The sequence below is a fragment of the Terrapene carolina genome, unplaced genomic scaffold, assembly GCF_002925995.2.
Source record: "Terrapene carolina triunguis isolate 2854851 unplaced genomic scaffold, T_m_triunguis-2.0 Scaffold66, whole genome shotgun sequence".
Taxonomy (NCBI): domain Eukaryota; kingdom Metazoa; phylum Chordata; order Testudines; family Emydidae; genus Terrapene; species Terrapene triunguis.
In genome coordinates this window covers 82147166-82165282 of record NW_020664417.1, presented here as the reverse complement: position 1 = coordinate 82165282, position 18117 = coordinate 82147166, and the positions used below count along the sequence as shown (strand labels likewise).

At 41.0% G+C, this 18117-nt stretch overlaps 1 protein-coding gene across 11 annotated transcripts in view; it reads left to right on the top strand.

Moving 5' to 3' along the window:
* The window catches only part of ABLIM2 (actin binding LIM protein family member 2), a 222021-nt gene that overhangs the window by 74971 nt on the left and 128933 nt on the right, over positions 1 to 18117 (top strand). For all 11 annotated transcript variants that reach the window (XM_024208347.1, XM_024208353.1, XM_024208355.1 and 8 more), the window contains 2 exons: positions 1916 to 2099; positions 12123 to 12238. In XM_024208347.1, coding sequence (XP_024064115.1) covers positions 1916 to 2099; positions 12123 to 12238 — 300 coding nt within the window. The remainder of the gene's footprint in view (positions 1 to 1915; positions 2100 to 12122; positions 12239 to 18117) is intronic.

Here is an 18117-nt window from a genome sequence, read left to right as displayed (position 1 = left end):
CTCAAGATAGGTCCGACTGTCCTCCTAGTATAAGAACCAATTTGAACATCTACCCTTTCTCTCAGCCAAATCCAAGCCTCTTGAAGGTTCAGAGCAGATAATTATCTCTCCCTGTGATTTCAAGCAGAGAGCTCTTGGCTCTCTCCTTCCCCTCCCCTGTAATCTCAAAACATGATTCTGGCTCTGACCCTGTTTGTACTGATGAACTGGAGGGAGCTCCTGAGGTTTGCACATGCCCTTTGTTAGCAGGGCCAGCCTTTGGGCTGTGCAAAGGAGAATCTCCATTTGTTTTGTTTTTTAGAATGCCAATCTCTAATCCTTTCCCATGCAGTCTTAGCCTTAGAAATCTAAACTGATTGCTAGAGTCACAAAGAACAAGTGGCTGGGCTCCACTTCTGCTGCAGGCGACTTGGGGAAGGGTGGTCCTACAGATCCCTCCCACCTACACGCTTTGTATGTAGTGTGTATTAGTTACATTGAGAATGTCTTCCCAAAACGTCATCTTGCTCACTCTCCCCAATGTCCTTACGCCAGCCTTGTGCACAGGAACATAGGATTTGCCATACCACAGCAGACCAGTAATCTATCAAGATTGCTATTCTGTCTCCGTCATTTGCCAGTACTGGATGCCTCATAAGAATCCGGTAATGGGCAGTTATGGAATAAACAATAGGAAAAGTTTCTAATCCCTGTAGATTACGGACTGGTTTTTGCTTTGGAGAATGAGGGTTTAAATCCCTTCCTTTTAAAAATCTTATTGAATGTAATGGTGGGTGTTGCATGTGGTGGTCAAGGTACATCTAACAGCATCCCAAAGTAGCCCCTCATCTAGGGACTTATGTCTCTGCACTCAGGCCATGTTTATGCTACAAAATTATGTTGACCTAATTTACGTCCGCATACAACCACCGCAGTTATTAAACCACTTGTGTGTGGGCACACTTGGCTCCTTGTGTCGGCGGAGCGTGTCCTCACCAGGAGTGCTTGCATCAATTGTATCGTCAGTGTGGGGCATTGTGGGATGTCTCCTGAAAGTCAATAACTGTTGACGTAAACAATGCAGGGCCTACCATGACTCAACGCCGCTTGGGGAGGTGGTGATGCTAAATTGCGTAGAGAGGCATTGATGTTAGCAGGAGCCAAATTTAAGTGAAGACACTTCCACACAGGGCCGGCTTTAGGCCAATTCCACCAATTCCCCCGAATCGGGCCCCGCGCCTAAGAGGGCCCCGCACCCAGTGGCAGGGCTGCCCAGAGTGGGGGGCAAGTGGCCGAGAATCCCTTCCCTGGCTAGAGGCGCCTTTTTAATTTTTACTCACCCGGCGGCGCTCCGGGTCTTCGGCGGCACTTTGGCGGCGGGTCCTTCACTCGCTCCGGGTCTTCGGCGGCACTTCGGCGGCAGGTCCTTCAGTGCCGCCGAAGACCCGGAGCAAGTGAAGGACCCGCCACCGAAGACTCAGAGCGCCGCCCGGTGAGTACAAGCCCTGCGTGTTTTTTTACGTGGTTTTTTTTTTTTTTTTTTATTCCTGCCGGGGGCCCCTTCAAAACGGTTTTTATGGGACCCCGCACTTCCTAAAGCCGGCCCTGCTTCCACAGTTCGGTCAACACAAGGCAGCTTACGTCGACCTAACCCTGTAGTGTAGACCAGGCCTCAGGCTCTCTGCTGTGATGTTAGTTTTTCTATATGGAATAAAACAAGCTTATTAATGTAGATCACTGATGAAAACCATAAGGGTAGCAACCTTCTGACTCATGGGTGTCTTGTGTTCAGGAGCCCCAAATATTAAGATGCCTGTGCTTGAAGATCTGCTATATATATTTAAAAATGTGCTGATCGTAACTGAAGATTCATCTTATTATAGATACAGCTCCACTCTTTCAGTCCTCTAAATCTTTGCCATTTCTCTCCATGTAGCTTGTGGATGTGACCTGGCTCAAGGAGGATTTTTTGTGAGACAGGGAGACTACATCTGTACTTTGGACTATCAAAGACTCTATGGCACACGGTGCATCAGCTGTGATGAATTCATTGAGGGGGAAGTGGTTTCAGCACTGGGGAAAACCTACCACCCGGCCTGTTTTGTGTGTGCTCTTTGCAGGTATGTTTTCCCAATAAAAATTTTATTTTTATCACTATAAAAAAGTATATTTCAAAAGAGACAAAAGCCAGGAATCCATGGGGAGGCCCATAAGCAAAACATCCAGGCTGTCAAGGAGGTGCCCCTCTTATTCATTTGGTTCTACCATTCTGCCACCGTTTACATTTATGGGGTTTTGAACTGAAATAGTTCAACCTTTCTATGCCATTTACTAGTGCTACTTAATAATTACTTACTTAATTATTGCAGCCAAAATTTTAAGTGTTCACTAATTCCATGTCCCACAAACAGCGTGTCCAACTCTGAGATATCTTATTCCCCATTTGCTGAGGTGCGGGGGATCTGCAGCTGCTTTTGTAGTCAGACCTATTTTCCCCAGACACCACTGCTGCCTGACCTCTCTGGTGTCCACTGTACTGCCCTAGAATGTCACTCTGCTGCAAACACAGTTAACAGACTGTGAAAATCAATACATTAAAATGTATTTACAAAAGCAGATGAATACTCTCAGAAAATATGGAAATCAAAAATACACAATGAAGTCCCAATCATGCACACATTTAAACATGGGAGTAATTTTAAAAACGTGGCGTTACATATACCTATGTGCAGAGAGCAAGCACTGGTCTGTGTACCACCATAACCTCCAAAATAGATGTTCAGTTGAACTTAAGTAGCAAAAAGGCCTAGTGCTGGCCCTCTTCGCAGTAGTGAGTTTCACTCATGAGTTCCATTGAGTTCAATGGGACTATTCACATGCATGTATTTGCAGGATTGGGACCTAACCCTGTAACTGAAGGGGTTTTTGTGTGTGTGTGTGTGGGGGGGGGGTGCTAGAGTAAGACTGATACTGAACTGTAGCTTGATTCCCTTTTGTGCAAATAACTAGATGCCTATATATCAATGGTTTAAGACTTTAGTGAGAACTTGTAAGAAATACAGTTTTATAATAACAATTCAAAGTAAATGGAAATGCAATATTATTTTTTACGACTAATTATGAACATTTACTGATGAGATAAAAACAGAGAGAGCCTTATATTAAAACCAGAACAAAAAGCAATAATATCAACCCAGATATAACTGAGCGGACAGATTAAGGCGAAGTCACTCTTAAAACCCTCGTTCCATTGAATCCTGTCTCTTTAGATTTTTCTCATTTATCCCAAAACATATTCTTGTTGGAGACTGTAAATAAAAAGGACTAAAGGGAAAAAGAAAAAGAACATCAGAAAAACTTAGAAAGAAAAAATTAGTATCTCCACTCTATTATCAGTAACACAAATTACAAGTTCAAAGGGTGGATGGAGGATATCACACATTTGCCCTAAGCCTTCTCAGTCTACACATACATTAATGACAGGTTTCAGAGTAGCAGCCGTGTTAGTCTGTATCCACAAGAAGAACAGGAGTACTTGTGGCACCTTAGAGACTAACAAATTTATTAGAGCATAAGCTTTCGTGGGCTACAACCCACTTCTTCGGATGCATATTGAGTGAAACATATCGAGGAGATATATATACACACATACAGAGAGCATGAACAGGTGGGAGTTGTCTTACCAACTCTGAGAGGCCAATTAAGTAAGAGAAAAAAAACTTTTGAAGTGATAATCAAGGTAGCCAAGTACAGACAGTTTGATAAGAAGCAAGTGTGAGAATACTTACAAGGGGAGATAGATTCAATGTTTGTAATGGCTCAGCCATTCCCAATCCCTATTTAGCCCTGAGTTGATTGTGTCTAGTTTGCATATCAATTCCAGCTCAGCAGTCTCTCGTTGGAGTCTGTTTTTGAAGTTTTTCTGTTTTAAGATAGCCACCCGCAGGTCTGTCATAGAATGGCCAGACAGGTTAAAGTGTTCTCCCACTGGTTTTTGAGTATTATGATTCCTGATGTCAGATTTGTGTCCATTAATTCTTTTGCGTAGAGACTGTCCGGTTTGGCCAATGTACATGGCAGAGGGGCATTGCTGGCACATGATGGCATATATCACATTGGTAGATGTGCAGGTGAACGAGCCCCTGATGGTATGGCTGATGTGATTAGGCCCTATGATGGTGTCACTTGAATAGATATGTGGACAGAGTTGGCATCGGGCTTTGTTACAAGGATAGGTTCCTGGGTCAGTGTTTTTGTTCAGTGATGTGTGGTTGCTGGTGAGTATTTGCTTTAGGTTGGGGGGTTGTCTGTAAGCAAGGACAGGTCTGTCTCCCAAGATCTGTGAGAGTAAAGGATCATCTTTCAGGATAGGTTGTAGATCTCTAATGATGCGCTGGAGAGGTTTTAGTTGGGGGCTGAAGGTGACAGCTAGTGGTGTTCTGTTATTTTCTTTGTTGGCCCTGTCTTGTAGGAGGTGACTTCTGGGTACTCGTCTGGCTCTGTCAATCTGTTTTTTCACTTCAGCAGGTGGGTATTGTAGTTTTAAGAATGCTTGATAGAGATCTTGTAGGTGCTTGTCTCTATCTGAGGGATTGGAGCAAATGCGGTTATATCTTAGAGCTTGGCTGTAGACAATGGATCGTGTGGTGTGTCCTGGATGGAAGCTGGAGGCATGTAGGTAAGTGTAGCGGTCAGTAGGTTTCCGGTACAGGGTGGTATTTATGTGACCATCGCTTATTAGCACAGTAGTGTCCAGGAAATGGACCGCTTGTGTGGATTGATCTAGGCTGAGGTTGATGGTAGGATGGAAATTATTGAAATCATGGTGGAATTCCTCAAGGGCTTCTTTTCCATGGGTCCAGATGATGAAGATGTCATCAATGTAGCACAAGTAGAGTAGGGGCGTTAGGGGACGAGAGCTAAGGAAGCGTTGTTCTAAGTCCGCCATAAAAATGTTGGCATACTGTGGGGCCATGCGGGTACCCATAGCAGTGCCGCTGACTTGAAGGTATATATTGTCCCCAAATGTGAAATAGTTGTGGGTGAGGACAAAGTCACAGAGTTCAGCCACCAGGTTAGCTGTGACATTATCGGGGATACTGTTCCTGATAGCTTGTAGTCCATCTTTGTGTGGAATATTGGTGTAGAGGGCTTCTACGTCCATAGTGGCCAGGATGGTGTTTTCTGGAAGATCACTGATGGATTGTAGTTTCCTCAGGAAGTCAGTAGTATCTCGAAGATAGCTGGGAGTGCTGGTAGCGTAGGGTCTGAGGAGAAAGTCCACATAACCAGACAAGCCTGATGTTAGGGTGCCAATGCCTGAGATGATGGGGCATCCAGGATTTCCAGGTTTATGGATCTTACATTAATGGCTCCATCTATAAACAAACCTACTAGATACCAACTTTCTGGTGCCTTTCTTCTTGCCACCAGTGTTATTCAGACCCAGAGTCAATTAAGAGAAGAAAAATTCCTTGAGATTATTTCTCACGAAGTAGGATTGACTCCTCAATTAGGATTTCGTTAGGTTTTATAATTGAAACCTAAATTATTTAGCCCTTTATTGCAGTCTGGATGTTTACGGTTCCGGCCGAAACAATTCCCTGAAAGTTCAGAATAAGCTTCTACAATGGTTAAACTACTTAACTCCTTGCTCCCTAACAAAGCAAACTGAACCACGGCACTAAGAAAACCATAAATATAATCTGCCACACAGATTACTGTCAAATGCAGACATACAAAAGCTGAATTGCTCTTCAAAACTTCAGATCCCTACACGACAGTACTTCACCCAAATAAATTCTGTCAACCTCAGTTCTTCATCTAGAACGCCAAATGTTTTAGGAGTCAAGGCAAAACATTTATTCGGCCAAGCCTCCCAACTGCTGCTGTCTCAACAACAGCACAAGCTTGCTGTAGTCTCTTCCCCTAGGATGGCATTCCACCTCATATTGCCTCCATCCACTTCAACCCTCCATGTTACAAGCAGGAATCAATTAGCCTCCACCAGCAAGGTTCTAGCATCTGCTTATCGTGTGGGTCAACAGAAGAACCCTGTCATCCTGTTACATTAGAAATACCAGGCCAGATCCTCAGCTGGTGTAAATCAGCACTGCTCCATATGGCCCAGTCTTTGCAAACCAGGCATGCTTTATACTTCCTGCAAGAAAGAGTGTCTTTATCAAAACAGCATGAGACGTTCTTCATTAATATTTGGTTTTGTACTAAAGCTCAGTGAAAGTAATATGAAGTAGGCAATACGTATGGTATATTCAAGTAAAGATGGGTTTTGCTGTCAAAGAAAATGACTGAAAGTAGAATCATTTTTCAGAAATTAAACAAGTTGTTTCAGGGCTAGGATTTTAAAGTCATCTTTACCTTCAGAAAATCAAATCTCTTTTTTAGAAGTCTGATTTTGAGGGCACTCTGTACTCCTACAAGTTGTGTTCAGCACATTCCAGGATTAGTCATCAAATAAACAGCTTTATAATCTGTGCTCTCTGTAACTGCTAAAGTAACACATTATATTGTTTTAATTGTTAATACATTGAATAGCAAATCAATGATTTTTGAACCAACACTTCTAATAGTGACACTTGCAACAGAGCTTTCTCAGCTTCAGAAAAGACAAGATTATAATAGCAAGTGGTGGGATGTGGAAGTGTGCTTTCTCTCAAATAGTGAAAGCAGTCAGAAAACCAAAGCAGTTGTTAAGTATCGGGGTAGCCGTGTTAGTCTGTATCTACAAAAACAACAAGGAGTTTGGTGGCACCTTAAAGACTAACAGATTTATTTGGGCATAAGCTTTCGTGGGTGAAAACCTCACTTCTTCAGATGTCATCCTGTTACATTAGAAATGCATCTGAAGAAGTGAGGTTTTTACCCACGAAAGCTTATGCCCAAATAAATCTGTTAGTCCTAAAGCAGATGTTGTAAATTAGAGCAAGAAAAACCAAAAGCAACAGGCAAAAAATTTGGTCATATACTTTTTCTGGCCCTGTTGACAATGCTGCTATTGGAATATCTTGTCACTGGATGTCCCAGAACAGGGGCTGGATTATCTGTTGTTCCCCACCTTTGTACTGATAAGACTTGGCTTCTCTGTAAAGCAGGCATGTCAGTAAACCAAGTCTTTCATGAGGTATCCAACTGGGATTAATATGTCACTACCATGGAGTGCTGGTACTTCGGTGAGTGGAATAAAATAAAGTAACAAATATTGCATATGTGAAAAGTGAGAATTAAACCTGAAATAGCGCACTAGGTAGTATATTGGCATTTTAGGGCTAAGAGAACATTTAAAGGTTGTAGATTTGGGTTCCTCCAGGCTCAGGTTTTTTTACTTGGTCCTGCCATAATGCAGGGGACTAGAATTGATGACTTCTCAAGGTCTCTTCCAGGCCTACATTTCTATGAATCTATGAAATACAGTATAATGGAATTAATGTCTTGCATCGTTTCCTTCTATCTTGCTCTGACCACATGGCTCTTAATTACACAAATGCAGGTTCTAAATTGCATATTTGCTTTGACTGCAAAAAGTTATGGCTTATGCTATTGCTCTCCCAGCGCTGTTTATAGCTCGGTCCAACTATTCCCTGGTGATGTTATTGCCTATAACTAGGAATGAATGGAAGAGTAATAGAATAAATTCAAACATTTGCAGAGGAACGGATTCCACTGAATTCCAATGGTGTCTGAGCAGCTTTATTTTTATGGCTGCTGTGATAAATATATCTGGCTCTAATCAGTAGCTCTCAAAGCACTTTACAATCTTTTAAGGTATTTATTCTCTCAACCACCCATGTGAGCTTGGGAAGTACTGTTATCCCCATTTTACAGATGGGGAACTGAGGCACAGGGAGGCTAAGTGAATTTTTCAAGATTGCACAGGAAGTCTGTGGTGGAGCAGGGATTTGAACCCAAGTCCTAAGATAGTGCCCTAACCACTGGCCCATCATTTTTCCCATAGAAGCTCCCAGGATATTTCTCCTGAGGGGAGGGGGCAGGGCATCAAACTGTTAACAGTCCATAGTAAAAGCTATGTTATCTGTACTACTAAAGGCTGAGATTTAGTGGAGCCATTCAAAAGATTGCTGTGGGGCAGGGCTGTGAGATGGAGCATTGAGAGCCAATTCTTTTTTATGGGACCAAGAGACCATCGGAGGTTTGACATCAAAACTGAAGCTATCCGGAGCATAAAAAGTGCTCATTGTGCCCAAATCATACTGAATCATTTAGGAAGCTCCCAGCTGCTGAGCACTTTTACAAATCTTGCCTCTTAATTTTGGTGTCTGCATAGAAACTGTTGGATGCACTCTTGGAAAATCTGGCCATTAGTTTTTGTATGGGCATTGCCCGTATTTCTTATTGAAATAAAGATTTTTCTGGAGTTCATGAAGAAAAGGACTTGTGTATTTGGTGTGTGTAGTGAAACACCCAGATATTTAATAAGCTTCCCTATAAACTACTTATGTGGTGCATGCTAAGAAATAAATATTATTGTTTGCTGTGCCTCTTGGGGAGAAGCAAACATCTTGACAGTCTCTGTAACTTGCATTAACTGCGTATCCCTAGGTACTATGGCTAAATATGCACAGCCACAAGTGGCTTGATGCTTAGGGGTCAGCTTCAGTGCCAGACACTAGCAGTGCCCTTCCAATGGGGGAACTATGGCTCCTTTAATTCTGAGGTCAGACTAGATGATCATGTTGGTCCCTTCTGATGTTATAATCTATGAATATCTGAATACCTGGTGCATCTTGTGTCAGGCCGTCTTGTCTGAGTTCTCATAGTTCCTTTCAATATGCCTGTCTAGGACTTAATAAAGTACAGAGGCCTGTAGCAAGCAGTGTTTGCCTCATTCGTCCCCAGTATTCAATTCCCTGGGCCAAATTCTGCCCTGACTTACATCCTGTGCAACAGCTTTCATGTCTGTGTGGTTGTACAAGGTATAAATCAGCACAGGATTTGACCCCTGGAGTCTTACTTACTATTAAACCTCCATCAGAAATGTACGTTGAGCAATGCTTGAGTTTGTGTTGAGGGGGAAAATAGAATAACCCATGAAGTTTTTTAAAACCAAAATCCATTGGTAAGGAAAGTGACAGTGATAAAATAAGACACTGCAACTCATCTCAGAGAGTTGCATGGAACGAATCATTGTCTTAAAAATACTTCTAGCCCCTTGCCCCACCATGAAATCACACTGAATGCTTAAGTGTGAGTAACTAATTAAATCCTGTAGCCAAAGGCATTTGGTAGGTAAGAGTTTGTGTGGAACTGTCAAGAAAAGCATATCTGCATTTGTGCATAACCTACAGTTCTGTACCTGTTCCGGACTTCAAGCTAAAGAGCTCAAAAATTGAAACCTTGCTAACTGACCTTTATCTCTTTCTCATGAACTATCATGTTTGCTGGCTTGTACATCCATGAGCCCTAGTTGCTTGTGAAAGAGAAAAGATAGTCAGGTATTAAAGGTATACTGTCAAAGATGGCAGATATCAAATTTGGGCTCCAATTCAACAAGGTACATAAGCAAATGCCCAATTTAAGCAAGTGAGTTTTGTCCCATTGAAGGCAAGAGCCTTACTGAATCACGGCCTTGCTGCCCACCTTTTGCCCTTTATATATATTTGCAAACTCCTTTTTATGTCTTCTCTCAACTTTCAAACAATTTTGAAGGTCTTTTTTTTTTTAATGGAAAGAAAATGGCTTTCTGTATCTTTGTCAAAGTCCTACAGAACTTCATTGTTTCCTGCTTTTCAACCCCACCCTTGAAGTCCCGTTGCTTGTCTACCATCCTTTGGCTCTGAAGAAATGAATGAAACTTCTTTTGGAGATTGTCCTCACCCTTCTTTAAAGGAAGACTGCTGTCATTAGTTACTGCACTTTAGAAAGTTTATAAATATTTACTAAATTAGAATGTATATGGAGTGTTTCTTAGTAGGAATTTTTCAAACCAGTTTATTTGTTATAAATGCCTGCTACTACCTCCATAACTGTAACTGGTGCTGATGCCACTCAGAAAGACCTGCCATTTTACTGATATTCCCCAGCAGAAAGTTCAGTTGGATGATCTAGCTTTGTTTATGGTGTGAAATTATCATCTCCTTAAGTCAATGGCAAAGCTTCCATTGACTCCAATGGGGCCATGATTTTGCCCAGAAAATGTAGCTGTTCATATGAATGCAAGAATAAGACAGAAGATTTTTAGTGTAATTGTAAAATAGGTTCTGTCATCTTTATTTGTTTGTAAGGGTGGGGGGGTTAATTTGGAGCAGATTACCAACGGCTGTAATAAATTCTCCTTAGCTCAGAGTCTATAAATCAAGCATGGATGTCTTCCTAAACAATATGCTCTACCTCAACTAGAAGTTAGTGAGCTTGATGCAGAAAATGCTGGGCGAAATTCTTTGATCTTCGTTTTACAGGAAATTTAATTAGATGATCAACATTCTGACTTCTGGCCTTAATGTCTGCTATTTTATTAAAATAATAAAATTATATAGTGGATTTCACATTTACAATGGTAATGCAGCTCAGTATTTGAATTAAACTAAGGTACATCATTTTACAATTAAGATGGCACCTGTTTCGTTATTAGTCATTCCTTTGCATTATATGTAAAACATGGAGATGTGGCTAGTGATTTCTCTTCCTAGTAGATGCACTGTTTACAATATTTTCTTATTATTTCATATTGGTATTGCAGCAGGTCTTAGGAACCCCAGCTAAGATCATAGCCCCATTATATTATTCATACTATACAAACACATAGTAAGAAATATTCCCTGCCCCCCCAAGAAGGTTTTTTTTATACTACTCTGGGAGCAAAAGAATCTGTCTACTGTACTTAGCAAGGAGTTTATATAAAGCCTTTATATGGAAAAAAAATCTCTCAAACGAGAGCCTTTATATAATGTTTCATAATTTGAAAAAAAAATTGGGGTGGTGGTGAATATAATGCAGAATTTTCTTAATTATATTTCAGTGAAATACACCTCTCAGATGGAATTCACCACTGGGCAGAAGGTATGCATTATGCCAATGCACCACTTAATACCCACTTATGCCATATTTTGATGTTTCATTTGGGATTTAGTGGTACATAGGCCTTGTACGAGGTGAATTTCATCCTGATAGAAATGTGTTATAAACCCTCTTCATCCTTCCCTGCAGGATAAAATGATTTGCCCAGCTCTTCCTCCCCAAACAAACCTCTCTAGTTTCTGTGCACAAGCAATATCTAACAAGGATAGCCTCCTTTTAGTTGAGAGGATGTTAATAGGTGGAACCATTTAATTAAATGTAAAGAGAGCTCTAGTTCAATGGAAAAAGCAACTTTATGTAGTTCTATAATTGTGGTATGTTTCCTTCAAGGAGTATTTGCAAGCATTTGATTTCTGAATAAATGGATTAAGCGGAGAATTTTGATATGATCACAGCGGGTCAGGATTATATTTTTCAAAAGTTTTTTTGAAAAAGAAAACTCATAGTTCTCTTGCAACATTTTAACAGCCTGGTATAGTCTCTGCAAAAGCAATTACACTTGTATATACACCTCTACCCCAATATAACACGAATTCGGATATAATGTGGTAAAGCAGTGCTCCGGGGTGGGGGAGGGGGCGGGGCTGCGTATTCCGGTGGATCAAAGCAAGTTCGATATAACGCGGTTTCACGTATAACACGGTAAGATTTTTTGGCTCCCAAGGACAGCGTTATGTCGAGGTAGAGGTGTATTCATTAAAAACAAATGATTCTAGCTCCCTCTCAATTCCAAGACTGATATTGGTGGTTATCAGTCACCAGTCACCATGTTTCCAGGCAACACTGGACTTTGCCTTGGCTTTTGAGTATTTTCTCCAGTCTTTGGCAAGTTTTCTCTGAGTAGCTTTAACTTACGCATCGAAGTTGCCAGTTTGCTACTTACCTTTGATATTTTAGCCTCCCAGTGACTGATGATTGGATGCGTGAATGAAAAGACTAAGTAACACACACACACACACAGCTCCCTCTCCTCCTCCCACCCCACCCCCAAATGATCAGTTCCTGTATGGAAAGTGATATCTGACTTCAGTAAGGGAAGTGAGAAGTTTCTGTTTGTCATGTTTGTCATGTTTTCATTTTTCCTGCTGCAGGCTGCCTTTTCCTCCTGGGGACCGGGTGACTTTCAATGGGAAAGAGTGTGTCTGCCAGAAGTGTTCACTGCCCCCTGCTGGCAGCAATAGCACTTTCCCCATCCAGGCCCTGCGAAGTAAGTAGGTCTTTTAAAAAAATCTATTTGTAGTTTATTGAATAAAGCCGTGTGACTGTGTGTGATTCCCTTAACTTACAGCCTGTAAGGAGTTACAAGTAGGAATCTGCCCTGGGAAGGAGCTATAAAAGCAAAAGGGAAACTGCCATACTGGTGGATACCTAGGGAAAGGGCTTATTGTATCCCCTCCCCACCATGGCCAGTTGCAGGATATTATGCAGAGCTCAACTAACTTGATGTCTGTAAATGCTACAGGCCAGCCCGCAGTCCGGAGCATTCCATGCTGGTTATTTGTGAACCCTTAATTATATCGCTTTCTTAAGCCATTGGGAATTTTGCCAAATCCTGCCTCAGTAACATTTACCCGATTTTGCCCACTGTGGTTATTTCTGTGTTGTTTTAAAGGGCACAGACCACCAAAGCATATTCTCTTTTGATATTAAATCTTTCCTATTAAATTGCCTTTGTATTTTGATTTTTCTCAATGTTTTTGCCCAGGGCAAATACTGCTGTTTTCAGATCTTTTCATTTCCATTTCCTTTATGACCATTTATCTTTATGTAAAGCATATTTCATATGCTGCTGTCAAATTACCCTCAAAACCATATATTAATAGGTGACATACAGTAGATGCAGTTGCATAAACTTGCATCGCTTACTACTTTTTTTTGTTCTGAGCTCCATTTAATTTACCATAAATACTGTAGCATTTTACTGAGCAGTGATATCAGCTGAACACAGTGTGCTGAGCGACTTTTACTCAGGATGCTGTGATTCCCAGCAAACCTCCTTGGCAATATATTCTGGGCCAGACCCTCTGCTTGCGGAAATCAGCACTGTGCCATTGATTTCAATGGAATTTTCTGCTTGTAGAAACTTGGTGGAAGGGATGTCAACCATTACTCTGAGTACTTTTCCAAATCTCTATGTGGACAGTGGTGGTCTCCCCTTGCTCCAAATAAAATCGACCCAGGCTGTGTAAAGTCAAATATACCCCCTTTCCTGCTGTTTGGCTTTACTGGTAACTCAAATAATAACAGAACATAAACTTCAGCCAAAGCTTATTCCCCAGGCCTGGCTGTTCCTAGTATTTGCTGCAGGGTCTGTCTATTCTTGCTTCCAGTTCCCTCTGAGCAGAGAGTCGTCTCCCCTTTCCATATCTTGATGGAGTTCAATATGCCATGTCTTTCTCAATAAACCACCAGAATTTGCTTAGCAGTTTTTAGTAGGGGTCTAACTCTTGCTGAAAGGGTTGATCGACAGAAGAACTCTAATCCCCTAGGGTTCATAAAATCCTGCCACCCTTCTCCTTTTCATTCACTCGGAATTCATGTTTTACTTCTTGTTCTATTGAAATAGCTTCATGTTCCATAAACTGAGTATTTTACAGTAATTGTTGAGGCTTAGGACTGTGCTATGCCCTTTGACGTCCATGGACTCTAGGAGCACATCCCCAGGGGAAAATTTGGCATTTAAAAACAAAAATGTCCTTTCCTTGACTATATCCTCAAACACATGCAAGTATTAACTATCCAAATATAGGCCTGAGCCAGCTCCCATTAAAGTCAATGGGAGTCTTTCCACTAACTTGTCTTTGGGAGTTGGATCAGGCCCTATATGTTCAAATTTTCAGACATTCTCTATCACAGGGAGTTGGTCTTAGACCCCACTGGATACTGTGAGGACAGGGATCAGGTGATATCTTGAAGATCACCTGGTCTTCATAAGAGCCAGTAAGTATATTAGTTGTTAGTGAGAGATGCAGAGAATAGTAAGGCTCCTGCAGGAGTCCCTGGATCAGGGGACAGAACCCATTTCATATGTGACTCTCAGGTAGATGGCTTCTGGAGTGAAACCTTCAGGGAGCAGGCTAGGATGGAATGTAAGAACTGCAGGGAATAGACAGGCTCCTGCAGAAGACCCTGGGTCAGGGGTAAAAACATGATTGAGATGTTGAACTTGTGTTAAACAGTTTTATTTAAAGAAATAAAACTGAAGCTCTGAAGGAAAGCAACTGAAATCCTGTGGCTGGAGAGTGTTCTTTTGGGCACAAGCTGGTGAGGTAGCCTGCTGGTTTCCATTGCCTCTCACAACATCTATTACACGCCAGTCATTTTGAGAGTAACAAAATTGGAAAGAAACAACCAGGGAAAACAACAAAAGCTTGGAAGTTTTATAATCCCATGTGTTACTTTGATATCCTCCACTTGATCTTATAGCTCATATTGTAGGGAAACACGATCTAGATGGAGCTACTATAAGGTGGGTGCATAACTGGTTGAAAACCATTCCCAGAGAGTAGTTATCAGTGGTTCACAGACAAGCTGGAAGGGCATATTGAGTGGGGTCCCATAGGGATCAGTTCTGGGTTGGGTTCTGTTCAATATCTTCATCAATGATTTAGATAATGGCATAGAGAGTACACTTATAAAGTTTGTAGACAATACCTAGCTGGGAGGTGTTGCAAGTGCTTTGGAGAATAGTATTAAAATTCAAACTGATCTGGATGCTCTGAAGAAAATAGGATGAAATTCAGTAAGAACAAATGCAAAGTACTCCACTTAGGAAGGAACAATCAGTTGCAGATATACAAAATGGGAAATGACTGCATAGGAAGGCGTACTGCAGAAAGGGATCTGGGGGTCATACTGGATCACAAGCTAAATATGAGTCAACAGTGTAACACTGTTACAAAACAAGCAAACATAATTCTGAGATGTATTAGCAGGAGTGTTGTAAGCAAGACATGAGAAGTAGTTCTACTGTTCTGCTTCACGCTGATTAGGCCTCACGTGGAGTATTATGTCCAGTTCTGGGCACCACATTTCAGAAAGGATGTGGAAAATTGGAGAAAGTCCAGAGAAGAGAAACAAAAATGATTAAAGGTCTAGAAAACATGCCCTATGAGGGAAGATTGAAAAACTTGGGTTTGGTTAGTCTGGAGAAGAGAAGACTGAGAGGGGACATAACAGTTTTCAAGTACATAAAAGGTTGTTACAACTAGGAGGGGAGAAAAATTGTTCTCCTTAACCGCTGAAGATAGGACAAGAAGAAATGGGCTTAAATTGCAGCAAGGGTGGTTTAGGTTGGAGATTAGGAAAAATTTCCTGTCAGGGTGGTTAAACACTGGAATAAATTGCCCAGGGAGGTTGTGGAATCTGCATCATTGGAGATTTTTAAGAGTAGGTTATACAAACACCTGTCAGGGATGGTCTAGATAATACTTACTGCTACCTTGAGTGCCGAGGACTGGAATAGATGACCTCTCGAGGTCCCTTCCAGTCTATGAAATCAGTGAACCAAATGTGAAATGACTTTTATAGTTTTCTGAATATCTAAAGCAACTATGATGTGGTCATCTTGTTTGAGTCCAATGGATGCTAACAGGAAGTGTGTGCTAGCCATCTTTGATGTAGGTAACAATGCTTTTTGATTGGAAGCACTTATAGGAAAACAGCTCAAAATCTGCTGTAATAAAGATGTGTGTATATATAACTGAAAAGGAAAAACAACAGCAACTTAGTCAAAAGTCTGACCACAAATATTATAAAGGCAACTACTAGATCAAGTAGTAAAAGAGATTGTGAAAAATAACTTGGAAAATCTGAGCGAGAAAGAAGACAGCATGCCATTTGCTTTAGCTACTTCTCCAGCATTTAGTAAATATCAGGAAGGAGCGATTTTTTCCAAAATGGCAGAAATGGACAAACATATTCAGAAATCTGTTAGCTGAATTTGAAACTGAAAGTCCAAAATGACAAATTGTAGTTATGCTTCATAAGGCAATAAATGGCACTTATGATTCACTGTCTAAAAAACAACTGAAAGAAGGGAGAATCACCTTGAAAAAGACTTAATGTTTTAACATAAGAACGGCCATAGTGGGTCAGACCAAAGGTCCATCTAGCCCAGTATCCTGTCTTCCAACAGTGGCCAATGCCAGGTGCCCCAGAGGGAATGAACAGAACAGGTAATCATCAAGTGATCCATTCCCTGTTGCCCATTCCCAGCTTCTGGCAAACAGAAGATAGGGATACCATCCATGCCCATCCTGGCTAATAGCCATTAATGGACCTATCCTCCATGAATTTATCTAGTTATTTTTTGAACCCTGTTATAGTCTTGGCCTTCACAGCATCCTCTGGCAAGGAGTTCCACAGGTTGACAGTGTGTTGTGTGGAAAAAATACTTCCTTTTGTTTGCTTTAAACCTACTGCCTGTTAATTTCATTTGGTGGTCCCTAGTTCTTGGGTTATGAGAAGGAGTAAATAACACTTCCTTATTTATTTTCTTCACACCAGTCACGATTTTATAGACCTCTATCATATCCCCCTTTGTCGTTTCTTTTCCAAGCTGAAAAGTCCCAGTCTTATTAATCCTCATACGGCAGCTGGTCTATACCCCTAATCATTTTTGTTGCCCTTTTCTGAACCTTTTCCAAGTCCAATATATCTTTTTTGAGATGGGGCGACCACATCTGCACACATTATTCAAGATGTGGGTGTACCATGGATTTATATAGAGGCAACATGATATTTTCTGTCTTATTATCTACCCCTTTCTTAATGATTCCTAACATTCTGTTCACTCTTTTGACTGCCACTGCACATTGAGTGGGTGTTTTTAGAGAACTCTCCACAATATCTCTTTCTTGAGAGGTAACAGCTAATTTAGACCCCATCATTTTATATGTATAGTTGGGATTATGTTTTCCAATGTGCATTACTTTGCATTTATCAACATTGAATTTCATCTGCCATTTTGTTGCCCAGTCACCCAGTTTTGAGAGATCCTTTTGTAACTCTTCGCAGTCTGCCTGGGACTTAACTATCTTGAGTAGTTTTGTATCATCTGCAAATTTTGCTACCTCACTGTTTACCCCTTTTTCCAGATCATTTACGAATATGTTGAATAGGACTGGTCCCAGTACAGACCCTTGGGAGACACCACTATTTACCTCTCTCCATTCTGAAAATTGACCATTTATTCCTACCCTTTGTTTTCTATCTTGTAATCAGTTACCAATCCAGGAGAGAACCTTCCCTTGTATCCCATGACTCCTTACTTTGCTTAAGAGCCTTTGGTGAGGGACCTTGTCAAAGACTTTCTGAAAATCTAAATACACTATATCCACTGGTTCCCCCTTGTCCACATGCTTGTTGACCCCTTCAAATAATTCTAATAGATTGATGAGGCATGATTTCCCTTTACAAAAACCACGTTGACTCTTCTCCAACAAATTATGTTCATCTATGTGTCTGACAATTTTGTTCTTTACTATAGTTTCAACCAGTTTGCCCAGTACTGAAGTCAGGCTTACCGGCCTGTAATTGCCGGGGTCACCTCTGTAGCCCCTTTTAAAAATTGGCGTCACATTAGCTATCCTCGAGTCATTTGGTACAGAAGCTGATTTAAATGATTACAGACGACAGTAGTCCTGCAATTTCACGGTTTAGTTCCTTCAGAAATCTTGGGTGAATACCATTTGGTCCTAATGACCTATTACTGTTTAGTTTATCAATTTGTTCCAGAATCTCCTCTAATGACACCTCAATTTGCAAGAGTTCCTCAGATTTGTCACCTAAAAAGAATGGCTCAGGTTTGGGAATCTCCCTCACATCCTCAACTGTGAAGATGGATGCAAAAAATTCATTTAGTTTCTTCGCAATCGCCTTATTATCCTTGAGTGCTTTCTTTAGCATCTCAATCATCCAGTGGCCCCACTGGTTGTTTAGCAGGCTTCCTGCTTCTGATGTACTTAAAATGTTTTTTTTCTATTACTTTTCAAGTCTTTGGCTAGCTGTTCTTCAGATTCTTTTTTGGCCTTCCTAATTATATTTTTACACTTCATTTGCCAGAGTTTATGCTCCTTTCTATTT